The 21,827-nt window shown below is 38.6% G+C and overlaps 1 protein-coding gene across 2 annotated transcripts in view; it reads right to left on the bottom strand.

The window, feature by feature from the left end:
* Positions 1 to 21,827, bottom strand: part of METAP1D (methionyl aminopeptidase type 1D, mitochondrial) — a 71,408-nt gene that overhangs the window by 12,056 nt on the left and 37,525 nt on the right. For both annotated transcript variants that reach the window (XM_061135074.1, XM_061135075.1), the window contains 4 exons: positions 5,576 to 5,733; positions 3,429 to 3,578; positions 1,855 to 2,003; positions 1,231 to 1,273 (listed from right to left, as the gene is read on the bottom strand). In XM_061135074.1, coding sequence (XP_060991057.1) covers positions 1,231 to 1,273; positions 1,855 to 2,003; positions 3,429 to 3,578; positions 5,576 to 5,733 — 500 coding nt within the window. The remainder of the gene's footprint in view (positions 1 to 1,230; positions 1,274 to 1,854; positions 2,004 to 3,428; positions 3,579 to 5,575; positions 5,734 to 21,827) is intronic.

The following is a 21,827-nucleotide window of genomic DNA, read 5'->3' on the forward strand; positions in this document are numbered from 1 at the left end:
AAAATACCTCCTTCTACATATTCTGAGCTGGAGAGAGAGCAACAATATATGTGGAACAAATGTTCAAATATTCTAAGTAGGACAAAATGATATAGAGAGTATTCACCATAAAAGAATTTTTGGCTATATACTAAGACAAATTGATATGAAGAGAAAAGGTTGAACTAATTTAAACAACTAAAAACAGACTGAACTAAACTACTGCATGCCAACCTCTACCACATTCCCACTCCCATCCAAGTTTCATGACCTGGACATGAAATCACTATTATTAAGAATATTTTCTCACTAATAGAAATGCTGTCTGTCTCAACTAGCTCTCAGCAGATGTTTACTTTATATTTATTTATTTAAAATATACTTATTAATCGTCAGATGTATAGAATTTATTTACAATCTCCATTATCCTAAGGTACCATTTCATAATTTTTTAGTAAAACGAACTGCCAAAGCACAAGTAACCTAAGTCTGAGAACTATGAAAGGCTAAGAAAATTAGAAAAGGTTAGAGCTTGTACAGTGTGAAGTTCCTGTGTTAAATTACCTGGGGCTGTTATTTGAAAGAAAGGCTGTTAACCATTTGGTGAAAACTTAAGTTCAAGAGAGAAAAGCACTCTGCGTGTATGCTTCGAGTTCAAGGCTGTCTATACCAGAAATGGAACACAACGTTACCTTCAGGGATTTTAATAAATCTAAGGAACACTGCTAGCAAAAGAGTTTCTGTCCAAATAGACTGACACACACAGGCCAATGTAGCCCCTAATGACAGAGTAAGATAATGACAGGCCCCACTCAAAATCAGCAGGAAGAGGAAGATCAATCTTGGCAGAGTGAAGGAAAAATGCTGGCTTTCTTCGCCTTAGCTCATCTCATATATATCTAGCTTCAGCAGCTGCCCAGTGCTGTAGGGCTCTGCATTAACTACACAGTGGATCAATAACAATTACACCTTCTCAAAAACATGACACATAGCAGGATTGGGTTGACATTTCACTTAGGCCAACATTGATCTCAGTGCATCTGATTCCAGCCCTAAATTCAAGTCAGGCCTGGGTTTACTTGGAATAAACACAGCGTTAAAGACAAAAAAGGAAACCAGCTGCTTGTGTCTGGGTCTGGAAGTAAACAGCACTTCCATTGGCGCATTTCACGTTTTCAATCCACTCTTCTTCCTGTTGCTACCAGCAATTCCGAAGTTGATCAAAGACTGTTTTTTATATGATTTACTCACCGTGACATCAATGTTGATAATATCTCCATCCTGAAGAGGTCGACTGAAACATAAACAGAAAAAAAAAAAATGATGATAGATCCCAATAAAAGGAATATAAAAATAAATACCTAATGACTACCATCAGAAGCCCAATGAATAGTGATGATAATTCAGAGTGGAGAAGGATTGAGTGGAATAACTGTATCTAATCTTTAACTTAAATTAGTCATATCATTTTTACTAGAAATACATAATATGAACATGTATCATCACTGTTTAAAAATCTACTTATTCTCTTTTCCATTGTATATCCTTGCCTCCTTTGTCACAAAATATACTTATTATTACCTTAATTTTGCAAAGAGCCAAAACAATAGTAGATGGTTAAAAATTTGAGATGGTAAAAGAAATATTTAATGTACAACCACCTTTTCAGATTACGTATTGCTTTAACAAACATTAAATGGTGGTATTATGTCCATTTAGAAACAAAATACTTCAGAATTGTTGCTTTACCATAATCGGTTTCAAAAGTTTGCAAGCAGGTTTCAATTAAACTATAGTGTCTTTCAACATACATTATAGATCTTACTTTCATGTTTCAGTTTCCAAAGGAAGAATATGTTATTAAGCAATGAATACCTGTCAGGAATACCATGACAAAGCACGTTGTTTACAGAGGTACAAACGGATTTTGGAAAACCTCCATAGCCTAGAGGTGAGGGGTAGGCATCATGACTGATTATTTCCTGATGAACAAGAGCATCTATCTCTTCAGTTGTCATGTCAACCTGAAATATTAAATAAAGAAATTGTGAAGTGACAGTTGGAGATATCTCCTATATTTATTGACTATGCCTACAACCCTTCCAGAAGAGGTTGTACAAATTTACTGTGATAAACTTGTGATACAACATTTTAATTAATTATGATTAACACCAAAATCCTAAACTGTGCCTTTCTGACAATTGTTTGGGTACATGGCGGTGTTATGGGCTATTAGGAAATGGCCATTTTAAACTCTAAGATCCTTTCAATCACTTGTGAATCATTAAATGACAGGATTCCTTTTTAGCCTGAAGATTTAAAATACACAGTTCTGAGGCAATTCCTTCCTCTTCTTCAGTGGTTAGTGGCCTCGGCTGATCAAAGCATATAAATTCTCAAAAGGATCTTCAGTTGAGGTGACAAAGCTTGAAAAGTAGGTCAACCCATGCCTTTTTATCCCAGCAAAACATTACATGGGTTTTGCAGTGATGGCATGGAAGTTACGGATCATCATCTGAAAAAATTAGTTTGATAAATTTTGTAGAAATTCTGTTTCACTAATCTTGATTTCTTTCATATCAAAACAAATCAATGTGTTTTTAAAAATATTTTTCCCTTACTAGAAGATATCCAATTGCTCCCCAACTAAAAGAAAACTAAAATAAAAAAAAAAAAAAAAAGAAAACTAAAATCAAGTTTTGTGGGCACATAAAGACTGTCTCCATGAACTCACATATCATAAGTCTAAAACAAGATCTTTTATTGAAAATTAACATTCCTTCAACTGTTTTATGTTATTTTATATTCACATTATGGTTAATTGTGTTCCTATAATAAGTCTATCACACAGATGTTACACTAAGTGTTTCATATTTGAGTCTCATTTCCTAAATGCTGCCCACCTTTTGGAAACTATAGGCCAGTATTTTCTTTTATGATCCTTACAGAGCAGGATTCAGATTCAGTTTCAGATTATTCTGAAAGACCTAAATCTTATAGTAAGATAGTTGCATACAATTACATTGCTGAATTACCTACAGCTTAGTGTGTCTGGTCTGATCTTTCTTTGCAGAACCAATGCAAGAAAATAGGAGACAAAGTATGAGGCAAAGCAACTCTTCAGGCACAAGAAATAATGTGGGGAATAAAAGCAGAAATTATAGGCAGGAGTAACAAGGCAGAAGTCAAAGCTGTCTGTCATGCAGCTACTTGGATAGGCTGACTGAGCCCAAGCTGTCTTCTGAATTCTGTTCCTTAACAGTGAATTTGGATTTTAAATTATCTTTTGAATAAACAGAAAATATACAATTCTTGTCCCCTATCCCAAGGTTTTACTTAATTTTTAACAAATTAGATGTGTACAAAAGAAGAGGTAAAGGAAACAGGGAAAATGGGGGGAAGGTTTGCTGCCCTTTAGGCAAGTCTTGCGAGGTTTCATGAGACGCCACCTTTAAACTCTTCCCGGCCAAGAGGAGGACATGTCGGGCCAGCTGACAAGCCTGGCGAAGCCCTTGAATCTGATCTTCATTCTTAACTTCTATGCTGTCTCCCCAGTCGGGTACAATTCCTGTCGTCACATAGTCTGGCTTCTTTATGTGCTTGAGGAAAAAGGATTGAAAACGAAGATCAGAACCCAGCGCACGACAATGGGATCATTTTTTCCGCACACAGCCTCCTGCTTCATGGAGCTCTGCCCTTCCTGCCGGAGCACCGACCTCCGAAGCCAGCACAACAGACCCTCCAGGCTGCCCCCGGTTCCTTCCCCTGCCCTTTTGAACTTAACGTGGCCTGTTAGTGCTGCCTCTGGATGGTCTGTTAACCTTACTGGTGCTTTGAGTCACGCTGGACTGAAGGAGACTTCTGGTCAAAACAAACAGAAGTTTTCTTTTCTTCCTCCTCCAACCCTGTTAGAATTGCCATTGATGACAAATAGCACCAAGTTCCCCAACCGCCAAATGGTTAATTAAGAGTGCTTTCATCTCCTCGACACAAAGATAAAATTTATGCAAAGGGTAGCCCACAACACCCTCTCCCAATGAATGTATGTAAAAGGCAGACTGTCAAGTTCATGGATGTCTATCAAATACACACTTCCCCTACATGTTGTAACTGTACCCAAACTAAGAAGGAACTAGAGGACAAAACAAAACAGCTCTTTTGCCTTTTCCTTTCTTTTCCCCCAAGTACATAAAAAATACTTGGAACACTTTCATAATTTGTCAAAAACAAACTCCTCCCTCCTCTGAAACTCAAAATGTTCAACTCTGACCACCCTTGGAGAACCTTCTCCCCTACTAACTGAAATTCATGGGCAATATTCAGAAAATAAATACTGTCTCACACACAGAGCTCCTTTCAGACCCAGGTTGTGCATAGCTCTTTACCAACTATTTATGGCAACTGCCACATGAGTTTTGTTGAACAGCACCCAGTAAGGCTACACAGACGTTGGGGACAGGAAGCTGAGGGCGATAACACTATTCAGTGAACATCACAGCAACTGTGGAAGGGTGAAGGTTAGGGCTCCGTGCTTTGTGAACGGCATCACACAGGATTTAAGGACCTTCACTTACTCCTGTGTTCAGATGGGCCTTTCTGACACAGGTAACACCACGGCTTGGGCTGCTGCAGCCAAGTATAGAATGAGCATCTTCCCTCCTATGGCTGCGGTGCCGGCGCCCACAAAGCGCTCCGTCTCCACCGCCCCGCCTCCTCCCGGCTATGCAATCTGGCCAGGTTACAACCACAGGCAGAAGGGCTGTTGGCTTGTCACTGAAATTCTAGAACAATACATTCACCTCTCTGGAGACTTCTTTTTTGTTTTCAACGAAGGAAACACCAGAGACATACTCTGGGCTCTGGTGGCCTGTCTTGTCATCTCTTGTCACAAAAATGGGCCACTCACCTTCAGGGAGTATGATGTACTTAATGTGGATTTACTATCCCGCAAAAAAAGTCATAGAAAGCGGGAAAGCAGGTGATTTTCAAGGCAAATCTTTCTTTCTTTCAGCTATTCTCACTCTTCCTAAATGATCCCCACACCTCCTTTACATTGCATTTGGAAAAATGGATAGATTGTCTTTCACAGAATTATACTCTCTGAAAAAAATCAAGAATGCTTTGAGACAAGATGTTTTATCTAATTTACTCTAAAGGACAACTGAAAGACAGCATTAATAGTAACACAGAAAATGTAAAAGCAAGCTTTAGGAAAAAAACGCCTAGTGTATTGGTTTCAAGGAATCTTTCTTAAATGATTCCAACTGTCGGCAAAAAAATTTTTTTTAAAAGTTAAGAAACTACATACATAGAATCTTATCTTCATGGTAGAAATTTAATATGGAAAATTTCATGATAGGAATTTAAATTCTACAAGAATTAAGCAGTTAGAAGCCCAGTGCCTTATTTTAAAAAGTGAATATTATAGAACTGCAGGATGTTAACACTTCCCAAATCACAGTTTTATATCACAGACCAAGTTTAAAAATTATAATTCAGACGGCTCAGAAATCAAAGGTGCAAAAACACCCCATCGCTTCTGTAGTTAACCTTTTTCTTGGCTGGAAAAAGCAACAGATAATAGGCAGTGCAGTACCTTAGGGACTGGATGAGCTGGAGAAACTGCAGCCGGGAAAACTATACTGTGGGAAATCTCTCTTTGTCTCCGGAAAAAGAAATTTCTTCTTTGTTGACGGCTTGACTGCTTGTGTAAGTAGATATGATTGAGTGGTGACGAGAAAATCCTATGACAACCTGGGAGCAGAAATAGACGTATGTTAAGTAAAAAAAAAACAAAACCAAAAACCTACTTAGTGCTACATTTTCAGTTGTGTCGTTGTCTATTAAATCATTATAATAATCCTTTATTGGTTCAAAAAAGAAAAAGCTCCAAACAGAAAGGAAAGCAGTGATATTCTGAGCTCTACTACAATAGTAGTACAGCATATTTATTAGCTAATGCTATGTTTACTTAAATGTTTGACAATGGAAAACTCTACCCTAGTGGGAAACAAACATATAGAAATATCTGCAAAACACCAGGTCTATAATAAGAGCAATTTGTGCTGTGGTACCTTAAACGCAGCCATGTCCAGGATGACCCTAGATTCAGGGCACTGTTTGGGTGGCTTTATATTCTTTAAGGTCGTTTTCCTTTCACGAATCCTGGACAAATTGCCAGCTGCACTTTTTTGCCCTCGATAGGATTACTACTCTGTGTTAAATTCATGTGCAGCGAGACATTATACTGAAATTCATTGTAATGAAAGCTCAAGTCAGATAAAGACTAAATAGTAAAAATGTAGGGTGCAACCCTGAAAGAAAATGAATGTAGGCTCCAAAAGTACCCACAATTGGAATTTAGAAATATCTATCAAAATTTTAAATGCACATATCCTTTGACTTTTCGGCTCATCTCCTAGGGCTCTACCATATGCAGTGATGGAAGTGTGACGATGAACTGCAGCACTGTTTGTGGTAGAAAAAAATGAGCAATAATCCAGATGTCCATCCATAGGGGACTGGTTAAATATATTATGGTAAATCTACACAACAGAAGACAGAAAAGTAGAGAGGTATTAAAGAGAAAAAGCTAAATCATCTCTGCATATTGATATAGGAAGAAGTCACAATAGATTGCTAGGAAATGCTGAGCAGTACGTATGAAAAACTCATTAAGGTAAAAAGAGCTTATGCATTTATATAAGTTTGTATATGCCTATAAAATTTCTGAAGATTGATATTCATCAATAGTGGTTATTTCTGGGGCATCTGATTGGGGCTGGGGTGGGAAGGAAGACTTCCTGATTCATTCTATTTTCTCTAAACTAATAGACTTTTAGGAACATTCACTTGCATTATTTTTATAATTAAAACAGTAGTTTAAATCTCCCTTACATGCCATAATTGCGTGTCAGGGGCTGGCAAACTACAACCCAAAGGGCAAATCCAGCCTGCTTCCTGTTTTCATAGAGCCAACAAATTGAAAATGATTTTTATGTTTATGAATGGTTGAAAAAAATCATAAGAAAAATCCCATTTTATAACATGAAATTATGCAAAATTCAAACTTCAGTGCCCATAAATCCATAAATAAAGAGTTATTGGAACATAGTTATACTCATTCACTTATAATTAGTCATGGCTGCTTTTGCACGACAGTAGCAAAGTTGAATAGCTGTGACAGAGAACATGTGGCTCACAAGGCCTAACATATTTACTACCTGCCCCTTAGAGAAGTTTGTCAACTCCCGATCTAGAGAACTCGTTCTCAAAATGTGATGCCCAGACCAGCATCTGAGTATCACATGGGGAAAAGATGCAAATTCTTGGGCCCCTCCTCAATTTACTGACCCAAACTGTGGGATGAATTCAGGGATCTGTGTTTAACAAACCCTCACCCAGGGTGATTCTCATGCACACTAAAGTTTCAGAATTACTGGCCTAGAGTAATGGAAACACAACTTGCAGGCGAGTATTGGCCCCAAAACTCAAGATCTCTAAGTGAACTGGAAAAAGGCACTGATGCAAACAGACTCCAATGGTCATTGATTCAGTGTCATAGTAGAAAGTTAGTCACTCAGTGATGTCTGACTGTTTTGTGACCCCTTGAACTGCAGCCCACCAGGCTCCTCTGTCCATGGAGTTCTCTAGGGAAGATTACTGGAGTGTGTAGCCATTTCCTTCTTTAGGGGCTCTTCCCCACCCAGGGATTGAACCCAGGTCTCCTGTATTGCAGGAAGATTCTTTACCATCTGAGCCACCAGGGAAGCCTGTCAGGGTCATAAGTTTCACTCAATTACGTTCTTCCAGAAAGTTGAATATAATATTGTTGAATAAAACCTACAGAGCTATTTCAGGTATTATTTTAAACAATTCCAAATACCAGACAAAATACTGCCAGGAATATCACCTTTGTTTGATAGAGGCAGATACATATTCCCTAAAGTTTGTAAAGTACAATATTTCCCTAAAGACACCACCACCATCCCCAGGGGTGTTACCTGGTCTGAGAAGGGCAGGGCAGTTTCCTAGTGAAAGTGGCAGCTAGAAATCAGAAGCCTGGGCTTTCGTCTCAGCTCTACTACTTCTCAGCTGTGTGGGCCCGAGCAAGAATCTTGTTTTCAGTCTCAAGTGAGAATTAATTGGGATAAAGTATGTGAAAGTGCCTTACATTTAGTAGATGCTCAAAAAACAGTAGTTCCTTCAAGAATACTTAAAAAAGCAAAATGAGAAAGAAACTATGGGCTTCACTATAGCTTCCAGTACTGAGAACTTATGGTTGCTGTTCAGTTGCTAAGTGGTGTCTGAGATGACTGTTTGTAACCCCATGAACCACAGCATGCCAGGCTTCCCTGTCCTTCACTATTCCCAGTTTGCTCAAATTGATATCCATCAAGTCAGCGATGCCATCCAACCATCTCACCCTCTGCCACCCTCATATCCTTCTGCCCTCAATCATTCCCAGCATTGCGGTCCCCTCCAATGCTCTTCACATCGGGTAGCCAAAGTATTGGAGCTTTAGCTTCACTATTAGTCCTTCCAAAGAATATTCAGCGTTGATTTCCTTTGGATGGACAGGTTGGATCTCCTTGCTGTTCAAGGGACTCTCAAGAGTCTTCTCCCAACACCACAGTTCAAAAGCATCAATTCTTCAGTGCTCAGCTTTCTTTACGGTCCAACTCTTACATTCATACATGACTGCTGGAAAAACCATAGCTTTGACTAGACGGACCTTTGTCAGCAAAATGATGTCTCTGCTTTTTAATATGCTGTCTAGGTTTGTCATAGCTTTTTCACTGAGAACTTATTATGTATCAATTACTGCTCTAGGCCCTTTACATATGTTAGCTCATTAACCTTCATGAGAGCCATGTAAGTTGTGACCTGTTATCACTCCGCTCCACAGTTGAAGTTGCAGAGGTACACAAAGGTAAGTAACTCCCCCCAGAGTGCAAAGCTGAGGGGACACAGGTCAGTTTGCCGTCATAAAGTATATTCCTCTTCCACGCATTAGAAACATGAGCTAACAACACACAAGGAAACACTCTGAAAATGTAAAAGTCATCCGAAAGCTATTAAAAGTTACTATTTTTTTTTTCCAAAAGTGGTGATGGGTTGGCCTAATCTGTCCTCTTTCTCAAGCCAAACTCCCTTTGCTGACCAGATACATGCTGCAGGGAGGTGACTGACAGAGGTTTGGCTGGACAGTCTGTCAATTGTTGTCATTGTTGTTCAGTTGCTCAATCATGTCCAACTTTTGTGACCCCATGGACTGCAGCATGCAAGGCTTCCCTGTCCTTCGCCATCTCCCAGAACTTGCTCAAACTCATGTCCATTGAGTTGGTGATGCCATCCAACCATCTCATCCTCTGTCATCCGCTTCTCTTCCTGCCTTCAATCTATCCCAGCATCAGGGTCTTTTCCAGTGAGTCAGCTCTTCCCATCAGGTGGCCAAAGTATTGCAGCTTTAGCATCAGTTCTTCTAATGAATACCCAGGACTGATCTTTAGGATTGACTGGTTGGATCTCCTTGCAGTCCAAGGGACTCTCAACAGTCTTCTCCAACACCGCAGTTCAAAAGCATCAGTTCTTCAGCACTCAGTCTTCTTTATGGTCCAACTCTCACATCCATACATGACTACTGAAAAAACCATAGTTTGACTATACTGATCTTTGCCAGCAAAGTAATGTCTCTGCTTTTTAATATGCTGTCTAGGTTGGTCATAGCTTTTCTTCCAAGGAGCAAGCATCTTAATTTCAAGGCTGCAGTCATCATCTGCAGTGATTCTGGAGCCTAAGAAAACAAAATCTGTCACTGTTTCCATTGTTTCCCCATCTGTTTGCCATGAAGTGATGGGACCAGATGCCATGATCTTTGTTTTCTGAATGCTGAGCTTTAAGCCATCTTTTTCACTCTCCTCTTTTACTTTCATCAAGAGGCTCTTTAGTCTGTGGATACAGAATGGAAAATCTGGATCCCAGCTATGACCAAGGAAAGGCTCAGGTGGAATCAATCCATGATTCTGAGCTCCCTAACTGCATACCTGCTGCTGCTGCTGCTGCTGCTAAGTCGCTTCAGTCGCGTCCGACTCTGCAACCCCATAGACGGCAGCCCACCGGGCTCCCCCGTCCCTGGGATTCTCCAGGCAAGAACACTGGAGTGGGTTGCCATTTCCTTCTCCAATGCATTAAAGTGAAAAGTGAAAGTGAAGTCACTCAGTCGTGTCCGACTCTTCACGACCCCATGGACTGCAGCCTACCAGGCTCCTCTGTCCATGGGATTTTCTAGGCAAGAGTACTGGAGTGGGGTGCCATTGCCTTCTCCGAACTGCATCCCTAGGTGGGACCAAAGTCAAGCTCCCAAATGTTTCCCTTCTGAGAAAATCATGTATTATGATGACTATTAATGACGATAAGACTAATAAAAGTAGTAACAGTGATAGTGGTTAACACTTCATAGCCAGTTTCTATAATTAAGCAGAGTTCTGGGTGATCCACACACATGAGCCCTTGCCAATGCTGTTAGGGACTGGGACAGCTGTTGATGTCACTACTTCATGGATGAGGAACCAAGACACACCTCTGGTGGCCCCAGCAAGAGTCCTGGAAGTCCCAATCCAGGGCTGGGTCTGCTGCTCCAAGCTGCCTTTCAACATTGTGCACGGGCTCTAGTAGCTGGCATGCTTGGCTAGAAAGTGTGTTTTTTCAGGGATTCAATTTCAAAGAAATTTTTTTTTTAATCATGAAAAAAATAAACATCATGAGACCAGCCAACATTTAGAAAGAATGTATTTTTCATGAAAAGTTTTAGAATTGATCTAACTGGGAGGCATTGCAGTAGTGAGAATAATACTAGCTTTGAAGTCAGACAGATCTTGAGTTACCAAAACTTCTGAGCCCCACTTTCCTCACCACTAAATGGGAACAGTAGTGCTTTCCTCACCACAAGGCTGTTGTGAGAATTGGCAGAAGTAACATTATCCTCAAACCATCTTTAAAAAGTAGGCGCTCTATGGAGGAATTCCCTGGTGACCTAGTAGTTAGAATTCTAGGCTTTCACTGTTGTGGCCTGGGTTCAACCCCTGGTGGGGGGACTGAGATCCCACAAGCCATATCGTGTGGCCCAAAAAAAAAAAGGAGGTGCTCCATAAAAGTTTCTGTCTCTTCCTTTCCCCTCTCAACACTGAACATGTTTACCTTAGGCCTCAAAATGTGTTTATTCTTTTATTTGACAATTCTTACTGAGCTCCTCCTGGGCTTCCCCAGCGGCTCAGCTGGTAAAGAATCCGCCTACAGTGCGGGAGACCTGGCTTCCATCCCTGGGTTGGGAAGATCCCCTGGAGAAGGGAAAGACTTCCCACTCCAGTATTCTGGCTTGGAGAGTTCCATGGGGGTCGCAAAGGGTCAGACACGACAATGTGACTTTCACTACTGAGCTCCTCCTATATACCATGCTTTAGACATGCGGTAAACGAAGTGACAAAGTCCCTCTCTGGGTGCTCACATTCCATGGTGAGACATGGGCAAGAAGCAAGCCAACAAATACATTCAATTATATCAGATGGTGATATTCTTGATGAAAAATCGGCCTAAGTGACACAGCATTGGAGCTAGAGATTCTGCTCCTGGACCTGCCAGGAACTAAGTGTGTGACCCTGAGCAGTAACCACAGTGGACACGGCTGAGATCTTACTGGAGCCAAGCTCTGCGCTGAGCACTTCACAGACACTACCCACTGCTACAGAAGACGAGCTTCCCAGATTGCTCATCGGTAAAGAATCTGCCTGCCAATGCAGGAGACGTCAGAGACGCAGTTTGATCTCTGGGTGGATAAGATCCCCTGGAGAAAGAAATGGCAACCCACTCCAGTACGCTTGCTTGGGAAATCCCATGGATAGAGGAGCCTGGGGTGGGGGTGGGGGGTGGGGGGCTACAGTCCATGCGGTCGCAAAAAGGCGAAAATGACTGACCACTGAGCACGCATGCGCAGAAAACATTAAAGGGAGGGAGATGAGCTTCATAATCTTTGAGGTCTCTTTCAGCTCTGACAGTTGTGCCCTCATTCAGCGGCTTCTGACTTCTGTCATGCTACAACCCAGGCCCTGGGATGATGTGGAATCTGATAAACTTTATGACTCATGAAGGTTTTTTTCAATGCAGCTGATAACACGAAAGAGACAGAACCTTTATCAGTATTATCAAGTTCAAGGAGACAGTCATTACAGGGGGAATCTTTCCTATGTCCTTAAACTCAAGGCATGAAGTCATCAGGACTCTACTAGGGTATCTGAATGAGGCTTTTGAGACATTCATTTCTAAAATGAACAGTGTTGCCAACATACCTGTTCTGCTAAATAATGAGCTCGCTGCCAAAAAAGAGGCAGGCACCCCCACACACACACACACAAATGACTTAAACATTGGGAACATAGCCTGAATATATTCAATCTGTTGACAATTATGGTTTTGCAAAGTGCTCGGCAACTCTACTTTCATAAGATATTTTTTATTGGAAGCAAAATATTTTCTTTTAATCTGATAAAAGATACCCTATAAATGTTGTCACAAAGTAACAGGATAATAAGGTACCATACTGTGTTTATTCCACTAACTATTCATTACAAACCAAAAAAAATAACAATTTAGTGTTTTTACAGGTGAAATGAAGAAATGGTCTTACATCAATATGTGCCTTTAGAAGATAATGGCTCTCCAATTAAATGTGGCATAAAAATGTGTGTGTGGGGGGGAAATCCTTAACTTTGCTTATCATAGTGTAATTAATAAATAACAATTGGGCTTCCCTGGTGACTCAGCGGTGAAGAATCCGCCTGCCAACGCAGGAGACACAGGTTCAATCCCTGATCCAGGAAGATCCTACATGCCGGGGAGCAACTAAGCCCATGGGCCACAACTACTGAAGCCTGCTTGCCCCAGAGCCTGTGCTCTGAAGCAGGGGAAGCCACCACAACTAGAGAGTAACCCCCACTCACCACATCTAGACAAAAGCCCACACAGCAACAAAGATACAGCACAGTTATAAATAAATAAATAAATAATTTTTTAAATAAATAAACAGCAATTAGCAAATTTTCTAAATGCAGAGTGAGCAAAATTAAAATCTATCCCAATTACATTCAGGGTCACAAACTACATTATCTATTAGAGATTATTCTAGAAAAGGTTTGTTGAATTTCCTATATATTTCCTTTCTTTGTAAAAGCACTGCTTTGTACATCCAAAATGAATACATATGAGACACATCAGCTATATGTCAATTTTAAAACATAATTAAATAGAAAAACAGCTAATACAGTTATAAGAAGAACAATATAAGAATAATACAATATTGTAAGAACAATACAAGAAGAACAGATACAGTTGTAAGAAGAACTTTTTATAACTATATCTAATTTCCAACTTGCTACTGTCAATGTTACAGTCAATTTGATGCATGGATGTCAATCATCAGAGGCAGGGACACCAGGTAGGTTTCCATCAGCCTCAGGACTGGCCCCTTGGTCTTCTGGGAACCATCATTCACCCAAGACACACAGCAAATCCTCTTTTGTTAAAAGTTATTTTCAGGAAAGAAGGGGCATGTTGACTACTCTGAAGTTTAGGACACACCAGTGGGAAATCATCAGAAACCTTAGAAGACAGCCCTGATCAGCAAGGAGCTGCTTTGGACTAATTTGATCTTAAAACACATGATCATAGTGAGTGTTGTCACTGTCAATTATGGAACAGAAACTCTATATAGTTTCCTTAGGCAGTAAATCTATACGTTGTTATGAATACTAGAATACTTAGTTATCACAGGTAATAATAAGAATTTATTTTCAGTGTCATAAAAACTCTATCAGCTCCTAGTTTAAGCTGAACGTCTCTTGAAATTGCTGTATGTCCTTTGGATCCTGCGGCACATTTTTCATATCCTAAATTTGCATTTGCAATGTACATCTACATTATGGTTTTAAATATTTTCATGTTCAGTAATAACGTCAATTTCTAAAAGCTGCATTTTATTTCCCTTTACCAATTAAGTCTGAAAGGTGAGACTGCTGAATTCAAGTATGATGGGGGAGGAATGCATTCAAAATAACTAATATTGCTGCACACTACATGCCCTATATTCATTGGCCTCTTACTCAGGGTCCATTTTAATTGTTATCTGCGCATGCATTCTATACCACATAATGAAATGCTTCCATTTCACCCACTGAGCCCTGGGTTTTTATGTGCACCTCTTCTAATGACCCTTAATTAAACCGATTTTACCCTTGGAAATGCAAGTTTTCTTTTGGTCAACAAGTATTTTTAAGGGAGGTTCTGAATGAACTTTCAAAGAGACATTTAAAATGCTTATTATCTTAAACAAAGTACGTTTGTACTCAAGTGTGGGCTACCAATACCTCTGTTTCATTGTACATTTCCAGGGAAGCACTTTTACCCTGCACAGTGCCATCAATTCAAAGTTATGGTATATTTCAGAGGCTTCAAGTATCTGGGCAGAAAACAACACAATAAAGTGGCCTGTGTAACTTTACATTAGCCAACAATGTCAACCAGAGATAATATGCAATTTAAAAGACACCCTGTAAAATGTCTTGCTGAACGTATTTGTTCATAATGATGAGCAAATGCCAAAGTCTAGTAACAAAACTATTATTTATAGCGTATCAACATCTAATTGATTTTACAAATGGAGGCAATTATTTTGGATGGAGGGAGGGATGCCTGCCAGATTTAAATGATTTATGATTACTAAGAGAGAAAACAACAATGCTTCACTAATTCATTTTCAAATATGGCTCTTACACTTATTGATGATTTTAATTTTAAATCAAATTATTTCCTAAAATAATATATTCATGTTAAAAAAAAAAAGCAACTTTGTGACAGCAATCTGAGATATTTTGAACTGTTTAGAAATACTGGTTCCTACAGTAGGCTCAGGAGGGACTGTCCCACAGAAAGACATTTTCAACGTGCTGATTTAGAACCATAGAAAGATCGCACTTCATGAACGCCAACCAATTACCCAGGGAAGAAGCACAGGCTCTCATAGCATGGGGAATGCAGCCATGCATATTTCCTGACCTAAAACACTGATTGTCCGCTTGATAGATTTGATAACTTGCACAAATGTCGTGAAAGGAAAATTAAATAGTCTGCCTCACTCGCTGTAGCTCCCATTGATTTTTATAATCCAGTACTAAGAGGTACATGTTTCAAAAGTAAATGAGAAAGATTGAAAGTTTCTTCCCATTTCAAGGAGACTACAGAGGAGAGAAGCTCACATTTCACAAGAAATAACCTGTGCATCTGTTGAAGAAGAAGCTGGTGGAGGGGGCGGGGAGCGGGAATCCAAACAGCTAGGGGAATGCCCCAGGCTGAAGCAGATACTGATTGGGGCAAAGCTAAAGGACAAGGGCCCTTGGAACTAAACAAAAGCAAATTCATTCTGTTGACAGATGTTGATTACATCAAAGCAACAAGGAACTCCCCCCAACTCATAACTTTTTTAAAAAACAATTAATACCTCTCTACAATCAACACAATAAGGACAAAGTATGTTTTTAACCCAATCATAACAAACATTATTAAACTTGTTTTTTAAAAGTTTCAGTTGAGTTCTGGTGTGTTTTTAGCCATGGGCTTCTCCAAACAGTGCTTTATTCATTCCCATGGACATGTCTGGAGAGCTAAGCTGGCCATACCATCAGCCCCTTCCTTCCAGGGGTTAACTGCTCTGGCTGCCAAATAAAATACAGAGCAAGCCATGTAATTATGGAGACAGTCAAAGGGCAGGCTCTATTTTGAAATCTATTTGCACAGACAAGGTCTTCCAATTGAGCTTACAGGAAACAAGCTGGTAAAGAGCCTCCTTTTCCCCAGATGCGTTCCACACTTTTTCTCCAACTCAGGAAATCATGGATATGGACACCATACACCATTACTTCCTGGATTTCAACCTAAGATGCCATTACAAGGAGAAGAGTGGATCTGTTTCACAAACCTGTAAAAAAAAAAACCTTTTTTTTTTTTTTTTTTTTGCTTAATTAACAGCATTTGGCAACAGCCTCTGGATGATAAAGCTCCAGCGTTTATTAAACATTTCTCAAGAGGATGCAGGCCAATTGTTATGCAGGTACTGGAAAACAGATCACTTTCTTTAATGCTCAAAATAAAGCACACAGTCTAGAGTATACTGGCATAAATACTTGTCTGAAATAAAGGTTCTACTTGACATCCAATACTGTTGTCCTTGAAGTTATTTATAGCTAAGACTGCTAAAACAGAAACAAAGATTCCATGGAAATAAAAAAAGAAATAGGCAAAGTATTTTAAGTGATGAAAAAAAAAGTCACAAGTCACTTTTATGCTAAAACATAAAAATCTGTCCTAGATGCTAAGAGGTCTAAGTTTGCAAATTTTATGAGACTTTATCATTCTCATATTAAGATAGAATTGGGCCACTACAACAAATAAAACTAACTAGCCAGGGCTTCCCTGGTGGCTCAGTGATAAAGAACCTGCCTGCCTGTGCAGGAGACACAGGTTCGACCCCTGATCCAGGAAGATCCCCATGCCAGGGAACAACTAAGCCCATGTACAACTATTGAGTCTGTGCTCTACAGCCTGGGAGCCACAACGACCGAGCCCATGTGCTGCAACTACTGAAGCCGTCACGCCCTAGACCTCAAACTGCACAAGAGAGGTGACTGCCATTAGAAACCCACACACTGCAACGAAGAGTAGCCCCCGCTGGCCACAACTAGAGAAAAGCCTGCGCAGCCATGAAGACGCAGAGCAGCTATAAAGAAATAAATATAATAGTAATAAAAAAACAATTAAATAGTCAAATGAAGGTGAGATAGTAGTCTTCATCGCACATACGAGGCTATGGATTTCAGAACTCACCATCAAGCCCCCAAACCAAAGCCTGGGAATCCTGGTTCTAGAGAAGATGAGCTGGAAAGCCAGCCACAGAGCACTTCTGGGAAGAGGAATGGGCAGCGCCTGAGGGCACCCTCCACCAATAATAACAACATTCAGGAAAGATGCCTGGGTCAAGGCAAAACATGACCTTCCCTGCGGCTCCATCAGGAAGTTGGCTTCCCTTTTCCTTTTAAAAAATGTATCAATACTAACTGATAGAGTATAACGTCAATGACAAGTTCAGGAATGGGTTGAGGAAAAATATTTCGTTTCTTGACAAGAGAGAATTGGATAATATGTGATTATTCATTAATTTACACCACCAGCAACTAGGGATCTGTGATTTAAACAAAAAGCATTCCTCTCTTTTTGGGCCACAAAAACAACCCAACCCATTCTGGAAACACAGATCCATAAGTATACCTATTTAATAAAGTAGAGTCATATTTGTGAAGCTAGAAAAAAGTTCCTTTAGGCTGGCCCAACTCTAGCCTGGGGAAGAATGTCAAAGATTATAGTAAGACACAAAATCTAAAACTAAAAGCAGATCATTTAAGTGGATAAGTGGAAGTTACATAGAAATGATTAATCTGTAAAAGGAACTAAGGCTATTATATGAAATTTCTCCATTTAAGGTAAAAAATGTTTAGTTCAAAATTTGAATTTAAATTCATTTTTATAATCATAAAATATTGAGTCACACTGAAGTAGTATATACTTAGAAAATCCCATTGTGTCTCGGCTAAAGTTTAGAGAAAAGCAGCTTTTTAACACTTCAACAATACATATACTCAGGCAACTTCTTGGACAAAGAAATACTGTATCCTTTCATGGGAAATAAAGGAGCTGTTTATTAGGGCTGTGGTTAAAATGTAATAATTCATTCTAGTTGAGCCCTGTGGAAAATGTCATCAAAATATCATTTTCTTTGCCAGATTTTCTGCATGCCGTGATATCATTTAAATACAGAATAAAAGACAAGCTCTGATCAGAGTAGAAGTACGACACCAAAATGACCCAAAAGCAAACATTCATTCTGTCAAAGTAACAGGAAAGAATTTCACACAGTCCTGATACCCAGAAAATGCACACTTCTAGGTTAGCACAGAACATCTGGCAAACTTCAACTTTCCAACGTCTCTCAAAAAAAAAAAAAAAAAAAAAATTCCTGTCACCTCACATAGTTGGGTTAGAGGAAAAAATAGGAAAAAAATTATATTAGAGAACACAAGAAAGCATTAGAAAGAGCAATTTCACAGAAATGACACATGGAATTCAATTTTAGAGAAAGTCTATATAAAAATATAATCAGCTTAAGAATTCACATACTAAGAAAGTTCTTTAATTCTTTAAAAAAGACTGTTCTTAAATACTACTGTCATGTAAAATACTGCTCAAAATATTAGCTATTTGGATAAAAATATCAAGTAACAGAAGATATTGGAACTTATATTTTATGATCTAAGGTACAGCTTTAGTATAAATATTTTCAATTGTATTAAAGCATTGAAAAGTGCAATTTTAGTCTCTCACAACAGGGTCAACTGAATTCTACATGCAACATGATATAGTTATATTGTTGGATGTATTTCTTTTCCTCTTTTCCTTTCTTTCTTTCTTTCTATGAGCCCTTTAAAGTTATTTATGCAAACAACTGATATAAAATAGCTAAGAGCTTTCACCCAAACTTCAGTATCATTAGCTTCCCTGGTGGCACAGATAGTAAAGAATCTGCCTGCAATGCAGGAGACCTGGGTTTGAACCCTGGGTTGGGAAGATCCCCTGAAGGAGGGCATGGCAATCCACTCCAGTACTCTTGTCTGGAGAATCCCCATGGACAGAAGAACCTGGCAGGCTACAGTCCATGGGGTTACAAAGAGTTGGACACAACTGAGTGACTGAGCACATAGCACCTCCCACAAAACCCCATAAAACTACATCTTAATATTTTCCTGAGAATGTTTTCAATGTACAACTCCAAGTGAAAGGCATGAAATAAAAAGAAACCACTTGAATATAAATACTACAGTGGTGTTTTGACAATTATAGGAGCTTTGTCTTTGCCCTGTAACCAGGCAATAGAAGTGGGAGTTAGGTAGGTCAATAATCACAACTGAAAATGAAAGCTAAACTCTAGGAAAACAATGTATTTCCAGCCTTCTGCAGTTAAGACTGCACAGATTCAAGACAATAGAAGCCAAGATCACTCATCAAGGACTCCTTTTCACACAAAAAAAAAAGAGAGAGAGAGAGAAAATACACAGTCGCCTTTTTAGCAAAAGAAAAGGTTCCAAATTATCTGAAAGCAGCTTTTTGAAGTTATGTAGTTATGTTGCCACAAATAACTTTATATTCAATGCAACTGTGTAACTTTGGTTGACCATATGACTAAATAACCACTCCATTGCTTTCAGAATTAATGCAAAAAGTACAATGTATTAAAGTACAAAAGGTTTAAAAGACTGCTTACAAACTCTCCTTTTTTTTTCTTTTTCAGATATAGATGCTCAGCTATAAAATCATTATTTTCTGTACAAAAAGATTAAAAATGAAAACCACCACCACTACCCAAATGTGTTCTCTTTATCTGTATAAAGCAGACTGCCTCTCATATTTGAAAATATAATATTACTTAAAAATCTTAGCTGACAGAGGTCATTCACACTTGATAGAATAACAAATTTGTCATCTCATTTTTAGATTAAAGTCTTCAATAGAGCCACAGTCCTGAAATATTTGATGGATACAATATTTGAAGCATGCTATTGCCTAATGTGAACATTTTTTGAACTATACTTCTATGAGAATGTTACAAAAGAAAAAAATACCAACCCCAAAATGCCTCAATAAAATATAGCCCAATTGGAGGTAAAAAAAAAAGAAACAGTGGAATTTCAAACACTTTACATTTTGTTTCTGAGTGTGACATGGATTTCCCTCCCAAAGGTGTGCCTTCCTAATTATACTCACTTGAGTTCTTGTTTAAGTTGGTTTCTCTTCTCCAAGCATTAGTTGGTTTGCTTCAGCAAGTTCTCCTAAGCCTTAGTTCACTCCAATGTTAACAGGAATAGTAATACCTTCCTCACAGGGTTGCTTTGACAATTGTATGACACAAGGTGTGGAAAGAGGCACCAGATAAGCACATAAAAGGTCATTATGATCACTGGTTCCCTGGCTGTGGGAGGAGGCCACTCTATAATGAACTAATCAGTAGGCAGAAACCAGACTGAATGCTGAAATGTGTTTTGGATAACTGTAAAATAAGTAACTCAAAAAACAGTCATGAGATCCTAGGTTGAGTTCCAGAACTACCACTTAAACACCACTCTACCCAAAGCACTAGTCCTCTCCTGCCTTTATCACAGGAATACTCTGACCATCAAAGGAGACTGCAGATGTATAAATACAAACTGGACAGCATCTGATTGCAGCGTATTGAGAGAAGGCTTAAATTCAGGAGGATGAATTATGCACAGCCTAATTTTCCTAATTTTGATGTTTTTCTGAGAGTTCTCGGTGGGGCCTTGCTAGAAAGCTGACAGTAAAGTCTAAGGAAAATACCTCCTTCCATTTAGAAGCATAAAAGATCCTAGCTTTTTCAAGAATCATATCCTTCCAAACACATTAGTATATAGAATAGACTTTATATTTGTGCAAGGGGTGGACTGAAAGAAATTGTGTTCTAGAAATATTCTAATCAGTTATGAAGACGTTTTCTGTAAAGTTGCCTATCACAAATAGTTTTGAGATATCAGAATGTTGCTATTTCTATTCTGTTACTAAATGATGTTTAGTCAATGTTTTGCTTATCCATAAACTGTTACATTGTCCTTGGTAACCTTAGTACCTCAAAGTCTGTAAAAGTTTAAACATATTTGTTTTGGCGGGAGATTATTTAATAGAAATATTCTAGAGCTCACCGAACCTTATTGTTTAAATGTACTAAAAAGTCTTCTTTGCATAAAAATTCCTGTTTATTAAACAGTAATACAAGAAGAACTTATTTACATTTCAAGCACTACCAACATACATCATTTATGACAAAAAAGGCAAGCACTCCATAAGAAATGCTCAATCACTGTCAATCACAAACACTAAAATATACATAAACCAAAGCAAGCTGTGTGAACTGTATTAAATTCAGCTAAACACAGAATTACCAACAGAACAAACAAAAAAACAAATAATTATCAGTGACTCACAGACCTATTTACACGAGATACACAAAATAACATGGAAAGGTGTAACCATGGTAACTTGATAGCCTAAATTGAGTGCCTTTAAAATTTGCATTTATTTAAATACTATGCCAACTGATGTCCTTATAAAATTTAAATATTTCAAAAGTAGTCAAAGCTTATCCTTGTTATTTGATCACGGATCAAAATAGTTTCAACTATAAATCAGCTGTCTTTAAAGGTATTCAGGGACCAATTTAATGAAACCATGATAAAAATGTCTAACAATCTTTTCTAATTTTTCAGCGAACTGTTATTTTCACAACCACTGATTAACAACTGAAAACTCAACTATATACAATAAATCTCATAGTAGTCAAGTAATATTAAAACATGCTTTGACATAAAGATTTATCTAAACCTCACCCTGTTGCATGTAACCACCCCATTTCTAATTAGCTACTAAAGCAGAAATGGCATTAGCTGTTTCACTTTACAGGTGATTTTCACTGACAATTACCATTTGAATGGTTTAATATTTAATGCTACAGTTAGTCCTAATGTCTTTTATTTTATTTCATAAGCTACAGGAGTAAAACATTATTTTGTAGTTCACTGGTTCCCACACTTAAGATGTAATATTCAGTGTGTATTTCATTATGTAGATGAGCAATAGATGTTGTTTGACATGATTTAAATGGGTCAACAGTATTTTCCTAGTCA

The sequence above is a fragment of the Dama dama genome, chromosome 33 (genome assembly GCF_033118175.1).
Source record: "Dama dama isolate Ldn47 chromosome 33, ASM3311817v1, whole genome shotgun sequence".
Lineage (NCBI taxonomy): Eukaryota > Metazoa > Chordata > Mammalia > Artiodactyla > Cervidae > Dama > Dama dama.